The following is a 9854-nucleotide window of genomic DNA, read 5'->3' on the forward strand; positions in this document are numbered from 1 at the left end:
TGGTTGAGGTGTGTGTGTGTGTGTTATGGTATAGGCGTCTGTGGTTGAGGTGTGTGTGTGTGTGTGTTATGGTATAGGAGTCTGTGGTTGAGGTGTGTGTGTGTGTGTGTGTTATGGTATAGACGTCTGTGGTTGAGGTGTGTGTGTGTGTGTTATGGTATAGGAGTCTGTGGTTGAGGTGTGTGTGTGTGTGTGTGTGTTATGGTATAGGAGTCTGTGGTTGAGGTGTGTGTGTGTGTGTTATGGTATAGGAGTCTGTGGTTGAGGTGTGTGTGTGTGTTATGGTATAGGAGTCTGTGGTTGAGGTGTGTGTGTGTGTGTTACAGGCGTCTGTAGAAGCGCCGTGGGGGTCCGTAGTTCATGGGCAGCAGGTTGAGGTCCATGTTGTTGTTGTTGAGGTTGTTGAGGGGGCCGTTGTAGTCCAGGGGGGGCAGTAGGGGGAGGGGGGGCACGTAGGGGGCCGGGGGGAGGAACACCCCATATCTTAATAAACAGGTCAGCGGTGCACTCTCACACTAGTTACTCAGGTACAGAACAAAAGGAGTTGAACTTGTATAAAAAAATAACTTCTAGAACAGTAAAGAGAAGCCAGGTCTGGACGTCTGTCCTCAGACCCTCAGAGTTCACACCAGGGGTCCGCCCCCCCCCTCCCACCCCGAAACCCCCCAAAAAGGAGTAGAACAAAAAAATCGGTGGGGGTGGTGGGTGGTGTTCCAGGTTTTTCCACAGTCCTGGGGTCAGAGGGAGGTGGTGGTTGAGGCTGGCGGGCGACATCGCTGGGTGAACTGGTACCAGTAGCGTCACCGTGAGTAGTGTCTGTATCAACGGGCTGGGTCGGTGGTCTGGGGGGGGGGGGGGGGGGGTGTGTGTGTGTGTGTGTGTGTGTGTGTGTTATGGTATAGGCGTTTGTGGTTGAGGTGTGAGTGTGTGTTATGGTATAGGAGTCTGTGGTTGAAGTGTGTGTGTGTGTGTGTGTGTTATGGTATAGACGTCTGTGGTTGAGGTGTGTGTGTGTGTGTTATGCTATAGGCGTCTGTGGTTGAGGTGTGTGTGTGTGTGTGTTATGGTATAGACGTCTGTGGTTGAGGTGTGTGTGTGTGTGTGTGGGTTATGGTATAGGAGTCTGTGGTTGAGGTGTGTGTGTGTGTGTGTGTGCGTGTGTGTGTGTGTTACAGGCGTCTGTAGAAGCGCCGTGGGGGTCCGTAGGTTGAGGTCCATGTTGTTGTTGTTGAGGCTGTTGAGGGGGCCGTTGTAGTCCAGGGGGGGCAGTAGGGGGAGGGGGGGCACGTAGGGGGCCGGGGGGAGGAACACCCCATATCTTAATAAACAGGTCAGCGGTGCACTCTCACACTAGTTACTCAGGTACAGAACAAAAGGAGTTGAACTTGTATAAAAAAATAACTTCTAGAACAGTAAAGAGAAGCCAGGTCTGGACGTCTGTCCTCAGACCCTCAGAGTTCACACCAGGGGTCCGCCCCCCCCCTCCCACCCCGAAACCCCCCAAAAAGGAGTAGAACAAAAAAATCGGTGGGGGTGGTGGGTGGTGTTCCAGGTTTTTCCACAGTCCTGGGGTCAGAGGGAGGTGGTGGTTGAGGCTGGCGGGCGACATCGCTGGGTGAACTGGTACCAGTAGCGTCACCGTGAGTAGTGTCTGTATCAACGGGCTGGGTCGGTGGTCTGGGGGGGGGGGGGGGGGGGGTGTGTGTGTGTGTTATGGTATAGGCGTTTGTGGTTGAAGTGTGTGTGTGTGTGTGTGTTATGGTATAGACGTCTGTGGTTGAGGTGTGTGTGTGTGTTATGGTATAGGCGTCTGTGGTTGAGGTGTGTGTGTGTGTGTTATGGTATAGACGTCTGTGGTTGAGGTGTGTGTGTGTGTGTTATGGTATAGACGTCTGTGGTTGAGGTGTGTGTGTGTGTGTTATGGTATAGACGTCTGTGGTTGAGGTGTGTGTGTGTGTGTGTGTGTGTGTGTGTTATGGTATAGGAGTCTGTGGTTGAGGTGTGTGTGTGTGTGTGCGTGCGTGTGTGTGTGTGTTACAGGCGTCTGTAGAAGCAGTGTGTTATGGTATGTTATGGTGTGTTATGGTATAGACGTCTGTAGTTGAGGTGTGTGTGTGTGTGTGTTATGGCATAGACGTCTGTGGTTGAGGTGTGTGTGTGTGTGTGTTATGGTATAGACGTCTGTGGTTGAGGTGTGTGTGTGTGTTATGGTATAGGAGTCTGTGGTTGAGGTGTGTGTGTGTGTGTGTTATGGTATAGACGTCTGTGGTTGAGGTGTGTGTGTGTGTTATGGTATAGGCGTCTGTGGTTGAGGTGTGTGTGTGTGTGTGTTATGGTATAGACGTCTGTGGTTGAGGTGTGTGTGTGTGTGTTATGGTATAGACGTCTGTGGTTGAGTGTGTGTGTGTGTGTGCGTGTGTTATGGTATAGGAGTCTGTGGTTGAGGTGTGTGTGTGTGTTACGGGTGTCTAAAGAAGCGCCGTGGGGGTTCGTAGTTCATGGGCAGGTTGAGGTTGTGGGGGGGCAGTAGGGGGAGGGGGGGCAGTAGGGGGAGGGGGGGCACGTAGGGGGCTGGGGGGAGGAACACCCGGGCCTGGGGGGCGTCCTGGGGGAGGATGACGGGCGGGGGGACCAGCAAGCGCGCTAGGACCACCTGCGCCTGCGGAAGGGGGCCGAAGAGCTGGGGCAGGGGGTGGGGCCGCGGTCGCTTGGCGACGACGATGGGCTCCAGTGGTGGGCCCACCCTCTTCCCTGACGTCTCTGAGAGAGAGAGAGAGAGAGAGAGACGGAGAGAGAGAGAGAGACGGAGAGAGAGAGAGACGGAGAGAGAGACAGAGAGACGGAGAGAGAGAGACAAACAGACAGACAGAGAGACAGACAGAGAGACAGAGAGAGAGACAGCAGAGAGAGAGAGAGAGAGAGAGAGAGAGAGAGAGAGAGAGAGAGAGAGAGAGAGAGAGAGAGGGAGAGAGAGAGAGGGGTCAGGTCAGTTCATCTCAGTTCAGTTGTGCATCATTGATGTTGTACATGTGACCTCTCCTATACATAGAGCCCCGGGGGCTGTCTGACTGCATCAACGCTCATAACACCCTTCATGGTTCACCCAGACATTATTATACACACACAGCTCCACTCCACTGTCACATGCCTGCCTCCCTTCCTTCCTCCCTCCCTCCCTCCCTGCCTCCCTCCCTCCCTGCCTTCCCCCTCTCCCGTCCCTAAATTGAGAGTTGAAAGGGCGGTGGTTTATAACCTCAGTCACCATGGCAACCACGTTAAACCAGTGACGTCGCTCGCAGGACAGACAGACAGACGGCATGTTTGATGTGTGTTCTGTAGCGTAGGGGTGGATGCAGCAGGCTCGCCAACGCTACAGGACGGGGGACAGACAGACGCTAGAGAAGCTACAAGGGACGGACGGACGTGAGCTGTACGGAGGACCGACCTGCACTCTTCTTGTTCAGCACCGCCTCCCCCTCCTTCTGGATCTCCTGGATGATGCGCTCGTCATCTTGCTGCAGACACACACACACACACACACACACACACACACAAACACACACGTTTATAAACACACCGGGGTGGCCGCTGGTACACTGGGCTCACTAGACCTATGATGACATCGATTACAACAGTCAACTCACTATAAAAACGATTCTATAAAAGCGAAGCACAAACAAAGGTTTAGCTCTTGGCTAGTCGTGCGTGGGTTAGTGCTTGGCTAAGTGCGTTTGGTAGCTCTTGGCTAGTCGTGTATTGCTAATGGTGGATTAGCTCTTGGCTAAATGCATTTGGCTAGGTCTTGGCTAGTCGTGCATTGCTAACGGTGGGTTATCTCTTGGCTAAGTGCGTTTAGCTAGGTCTTGGCTAGTCGTGCATTGCTAACGGTGGGTTATCTCTTGGCTAAGTGCGTTTGGCAAGGTCTTGGCTAGTCGTGCATTGCTAACGGTGGGTTATCTCTTGGCTAAATGCGTTTGGCTGGGTCTTGGCTAGTCGTGTATTGCTAACGGTGGGTTATCTCTTGGCTAAATGCATTTGGCAAGGTCTTGGCTAGTCGTGCATTGCTAACGGTGGGTTATCTCTTGGCTAAATGCGTTTGGCTGGGTCTTGGTTAGTCGTGCATTGCTAACGGTGAGTTAGCGCTTGGCTAAGTGCGTTTGGCTAAATCTTGGCTAGTCGTGTATTGCTAACGGTGGGTTATCTCTTGGCTAAGTGCGTTTGGCAAGGTCTTGGCTAGTCGTGTATTGCTAACGGTGGGTTATCTCTTGGCTAAGTGCATTTGGCTAGGTCTTGGCTAGTCGTGTATTGCTAACGGTGGGTTATCTCTTGGCTAAGTGCGTTTGGCAAGGTCTTGGCTAGTCGTGTATTGCTAACGGTGGGTTATCTCTTGGCGAGCGCTCCTCCCTCTGCAGCGCTGTTGGGACCGGGTCCAGGGTGGTCCGACCGGCTGCTGAGGCTCTAATTGCTGCCCTGGGCTGCCAGGAGGAAACACACATTTGTGCGTGTGTGTGTGTGTGTGCGCGTGTGGACGTGAGAGTATGTTACTGTGAGAATCAGAAGGGCAGAAGGGGTTTTAGAGTAGGTGTGCTACTGTAAGGTCAGAGGGCTAGGGAGGTTTATAGAGTGTGTGTGTGTGTGTCTCACCGTGGGGTCCGTCCAGAGGGAGCACTTGAGGCAGTGCCTGCAGGGGGGCGCCGGGCGAAGTGGGCGTGCTGGCAGAAGTGGCTGTAGCCGCTGATTGGCTCGCGGCACAGGTAGCACATGAAGCCCCCGCAGCGGCAGGACATCCTGTTACAGCCCCCCGACTTCACCAGCCCCGCAGAGCACTTCACACACTTCCTCACCCGCGCCGCCGTCATCTTCTCCTCGCTGAGGGGGGGGGGGGGGGGGGAAGAGAGAGGTGAGGGTGGGGGAGAGAGAGTGGTGAGGGTGGGGGGGAGAGAGAGTGGTGAGGGTGGGGGGGAGGGAGGAGAGAGGTGAGGGTGGGGGAGAGAGAGGTGAGGGTGGGGGAGAGAGAGGTGAGGGTAGGGGGAGAGAGAGGTGAGGGTGGGGGAGAGAGAGAGGTGAGGGTAGGGGGGAGAGAGAGGTGAGGGTGGGGGAGAGAGAGGTGAGGGTAGGGGGAGAGAGAGAGTGGTGAGGGTGGGGGGAGAGAGAGGTGAGGGTGGGGGAGAGAGAGGTGAGGGCAGGGGGAGAGAGAGGTGAGGGCGGTGAGGGTGGGGGAGAGAGAGAGGTGAGGGTGGGGGAGAGAGAGGTGAGGGTGGGGGAGAGAGAGAGGTGAGGGTGAGGGAGAGAGAGGTGAGGGTGGGGGAGAGAGAGAGGTGAGGGTGGGGGAGAGAGAGAGGTGAGGGTGGGGGAGAGAGAGAGGTGAGGGTGGGGGAGAGAGAGAGGTGAGGGTAGGGGGAGAGAGAGAGGTGAGGGTGGGGGAGAGAGAGGTGAGGGTAGGGGGAGAGAGAGGTGAGGGTGGGGGAGAGAGAGAGGTGAGGGTGGGGGAGAGAGAGGTGAGGGTAGGGGGAGAGAGAGAGGTGAGGGTGGGGGAGAGAGAGAGGTGAGGGTGGGGGAGAGAGAGGTGAGGGCAGGGGGAGAGAGAGGTGAGGGTGGGGGGGAGAGAGAGGTGAGGGTGGGGGAGAGAGAGAGGTGATGGTGGGGGAGAGAGAGAGGTGAGGGTGGGGGAGAGAGAGGTGAGGGTAGGGGAGAGAGAGGTGAGGGTGGGGGAGAGAGAGGTGAGGGCAGGGGGAGAGAGAGGTGAGGGTGGGGGAGAGAGAGGTGAGGGTGGGGGAGAGAGAGAGGTGAGGGTGGGGGGGAGAGAGAGGTGAGGGTGGGGGGGAGAGAGAGGTGAGGGTGAGGGAGAGAGAGATGGGTGACGGAGAGTGAGGGGTGAGGGTGGGGGGAGAGAGAGGTGAGGGTAGGGGGGAGAGAGAGGTGATGGTGGGGGAGAGAGAGAGGTGAGGGTGGGGGAGAGAGAGGTGAGGGTGGGGGAGAGAGAGGTGAGGGTGGGGGAGAGAGAGAGGTGATGGTAGGGGAGAGAGAGATGGGTGACGGAGAGTGAGGGGTGAGGGTGGGGGGAGAGAGAGGTGAGGGTAGGGGGGAGAGAGGTGAGGGTGGGGGAGAGAGAGAGGTGAGGGTAGGGGGAGAGAGAGAGGTGAGGGTGGGGGAGAGAGAGAGGTGAGGGTGGGGGAGAGAGAGAGGTGAGGGTAGGGGGAGAGAGAGGTGAGGGTGGGGGAGAGAGAGGTGAGGGTAGGGGGGAGAGGGGTGAGGGTGGGGAGAGAGAGAGGTGAGGGTAGGGGGAGAGAGAGAGGTGAGGGTGGGGGAGAGAGAGAGGTGAGGGTGGGGGAGAGAGAGAGGTGAGGGTAGGGGGAGAGAGAGGTGAGGGTGGGGGAGAGAGAGGGGTGATGGTAGGGGGGAGAGAGAGATGGGTGACGGAGAGTGAGGGGTGAGGGTGGGGGGAGAGAGAGGTGAGGGTAGGGGAGAGAGAGAGGTGAGGGTAGGGGAGAGAGAGGGGTGGGTGAGGGTGGGGGGGTGAGGACGACAGACGGGCAGACATTAAAACGGAGCGTTCAACGTGTGGGTCAGGGCCAGCAGCTAGCAGCTAAGGCTGGACACGGACATGGACGTGTTTTGGGGATTTGGTTGTTGAGAGCAGGCTGGCTCCCTGTCATCCAGCGGACTTGTTTTTTCCATGACTCCCTCGTAGAGAGGCTCACACCCCTGACCAGCAACACACATGAACAGTGATTTTGGGGGGGGTCAACTTCCCTCATTAAACACCTCTGGGTATATGGAGCATGAGAATTGGATCAAACCAGGTTCTCTAGAACGTTCTCTGTCGCTCTAGGACTGCTGCCGAGGGGGGAAAAAAGCAACATGGCAGCCGTGGTCACATTTTGGCGAGGTTTCAGGAGGTGTTTTAATCTAGTTCAGGGCCGGACTCTGTGTGTGTGTGTGTGTGTGTGGGGGGGGGGGGGCTCTGGGATGGAGCGGTCAGGTCTGATCAGGTAGGGTGGATCTGTGGTTGACTCGTGGGGTCTGCCGGGTGTACTGATGGTTCTACCGGGCCGCTTCCTGTCCGTCTGTGACGGGAAGTCGGGGAGAGACGCTCGCGGGGCCGCCCGCAAACAGGAAGTGCCGCGCCGCACGCCCGCCGAGAGACAGGAAGCAGCCGTCCCGCTCCTCTTCCTGCTCGGCTGTCCGGGGGGGGGGCGTCCTCTCTGGTCTAGTAGGAGCAGGACAGGGGGCACGTGTGTGTGTGTGTGAGTGTGTGTGTGTGTAGGGGAAGGGGTGTGGGGGGGGGGGGGCAAATGAGGGAGTGATGGGCGAGGACCCTTCTCTCAATTGGGAGTTTTGTGTCAGGCACTTACAAGGCCACCCGCATGCGGATCTCGTCCCTCTCCTGGACCTGCTCGCATGACTTCCCAGCATGCAGCTTCCACTGCACGTGACACTTCCGACAGCTCTCCTGTGGAGAGAGAGAGAGAGGAGAGAGAGAAGAGAGGAAGGAGAGGGCGAGAGAGAGAGAGACAGAGAGGAAGAGGGAGAGAGAGAGAGAAAGAGAGACAGAGAGGAAGAGGGAGAGAGAGGGAGAGAGAGAGAAAGAGAGAGAGAGACAGAGAGAGAGGAAGAGGGAGAGAGAGAGGAAGAGAGAGAGAGAGACAGAGGTCAATCCCACTTTATTAGGTCAATATCAAATCCCAACACCAGCACATAATAAAATAAAAAACGCCCCCGCTTCAACCCCCCCACACACACACACACACACATTGCCAGTGAGAGAGCAGCAGGTCAGTTCTATGGTACTGCTGCCACACCACTGCAGAGAGGCTGCCACAGACAGCTAGGTGTGGCTCTGTGTGTGTGTGTGTGTGTGTGTGTCTGACTGCAGTCGGAGTGGGATTCGTCCCTGACTGCCTGGTTGGTTGGTTGCCTAGGAACAACATCTGCTCCTTCTCAGTCATGCCGACCCACGATGCTTTGCCCCTCAGCTGAAGGGCACACACTACACACACACACACACACACACACACACACACACAAACACACCTTTCACCGGTGGTTGCCCTCCCTGGTAACTGGTAGCTAAGTGGTGTTGTCATAAATATTTCAGACACTCTTACATATTCATGAGAGTGGCATATGACAGCTGATGCTGCAAGGGGCTTCCCTGTCTCCGTGACAACGTCACCTCTCACCAGGAAGTGAAGAGGACCATCCAGAGAGAGAGACAGAGAGAGAGATGGACAGACAGACGGAGAGAGAGAGACAGACAGAAAGAGAGAGAGATGGACAGACAGAGAGAGAGAGAGAGACAGAGAGAGAGATGGATGGACAGACAGACAGAGAGAGAGAGAGAGAGAGAGATGGACAGACAGAGAGAGAGAGATGGACAGACAGAGAGAGAGAGAGAGATGGACAGACAGAGAGAGAGAGAGAGAGAGAGATGGACAGACAGAGAGAGAGAGATGGACAGAGAGAGAGAGAGAGAGATGGACAGACAGAGAGAGAGAGAGATGGACAGAGAGAGAGAGAGAGATGGACAGACAGAGAGAGAGGGAGAGAGAGATAGAGAGATGGACAGACAGAGAGAAAGAGAGAGAGAGAGATGGACAGACAGACAAAGAGAGATGGACAGACAGAGAGAGAGAGAAAGAGATTAACAGACAGAGAGAGAGAAATGGACAGACAGACAGACAAAGAGAGGAGGACGGACAGACAGACAGACACCTCTGAAAGCAGGAGAGCACAAACACAGAGGGGAGGAGGAAGAATGTTGACATGAGTGTAGGGCTGCAACTAACGATTATTTTGATAATCGATTAATCTGCCGATTATATTTTCGATTAATCGGATAAAAATAAAGTTTTTTTTTTTTTTTTTTGCAAATTTTATTTTATGTTTTCTAAATCAGCCAGGCCTATACATATGTGTGGTGGCCTGGGAAAACCCTTCACATGGTGGCATTTTGACATTTTCATTTTTTTATATTTCCATAAATTAGAAGTTCTCAGCTATTCATAACTGGTTGAATGACCGAGATAGCCCTTTATTTTAAAAAGTTATGAGCATTTTAATGTATCATGTCAAAAAAAGTGAAAGGTGATTTCTCCCCCTTTCTCCTCTGGGTCGGGGGAGGAGCCTATGCAGATCCGCCGGTCTCGTTTGTCTGCTTGTGATGCGGTGTTAGTCTGCTCGCCTCGTCGGTATGCGAGGGACAGATCCAATTTTGTGTGTCTTCTAGTTAAGATGTTATTACTTTATGCTTATATTGTGAGCATCAGTAAACTGGCAATAACACAGGTGGAAGTATCGTCTCTCCTTTCGCTCATGTGTGCGTGCGTTGCTTAACTGAGAATGAGGAAATGAGGAAATGAGAATGACCTTGTTTCTCTAGCAAACTACCCACCACAAAAACATAAAAATAAGTACTTTCTCTTTTGTTTACTTAAAATGTTTATTCACCATAATGTAGTATGGAGTTCAAAGTACTAGAATACCACATAATATCAAAATCGCGATTTCCATCTATTTTTGCTCTTTGCCACGAACGAACGCCAGCGACATCCGACGGGTTTTCCCAGGCCACCACACATATACATGTGCAAAATGAATAAGTATTAATAAAAAATTATAAATAATATAAATAAAAAAGGCTTTGCTACATCAAATAGGTTTAACAACAGGCCATGGACTATGGCGGTAGATTGTTTCAATAAAGTAGTTGAACTCTAGCTCAATACATGCATTGTTTTAGGTAATAACTTTGCTTAATGTAAAGGTCAGTAACCCAAAGTGCAATATAGGCTACAGACAAGACACTAATGTTTTTATATAACAGATATGCTCCAAAACAATGCAATGTGTCC

General features: G+C 53.9%; 1 protein-coding gene across 1 annotated transcript in view; it reads right to left on the reverse strand.

Moving 5' to 3' along the window:
• Window positions 1–320: 320 nt before the first annotated feature.
• Window positions 321–9854, reverse strand: part of rnf216 (ring finger protein 216) — a gene marked incomplete at its 3' end in the record, with an annotated part of 38251 nt that continues 28717 nt past the window's right edge. Inside the window, 7 exon segments of the mRNA XM_080523072.1 lie at window positions 321–515; window positions 1174–1350; window positions 2564–2760; window positions 3446–3515; window positions 4645–4701; window positions 4704–4869; window positions 7356–7453. Coding sequence (XP_080379198.1) covers window positions 321–515; window positions 1174–1350; window positions 2564–2760; window positions 3446–3515; window positions 4645–4701; window positions 4704–4869; window positions 7356–7453 — 960 coding nt within the window.

Source organism: Nansenia antarctica, assembly GCF_963989245.1.
Source record: "Nansenia antarctica genome assembly, chromosome: 2".
NCBI classification, from domain to species: Eukaryota; Metazoa; Chordata; class Actinopteri; order Argentiniformes; family Microstomatidae; genus Nansenia; species Nansenia antarctica.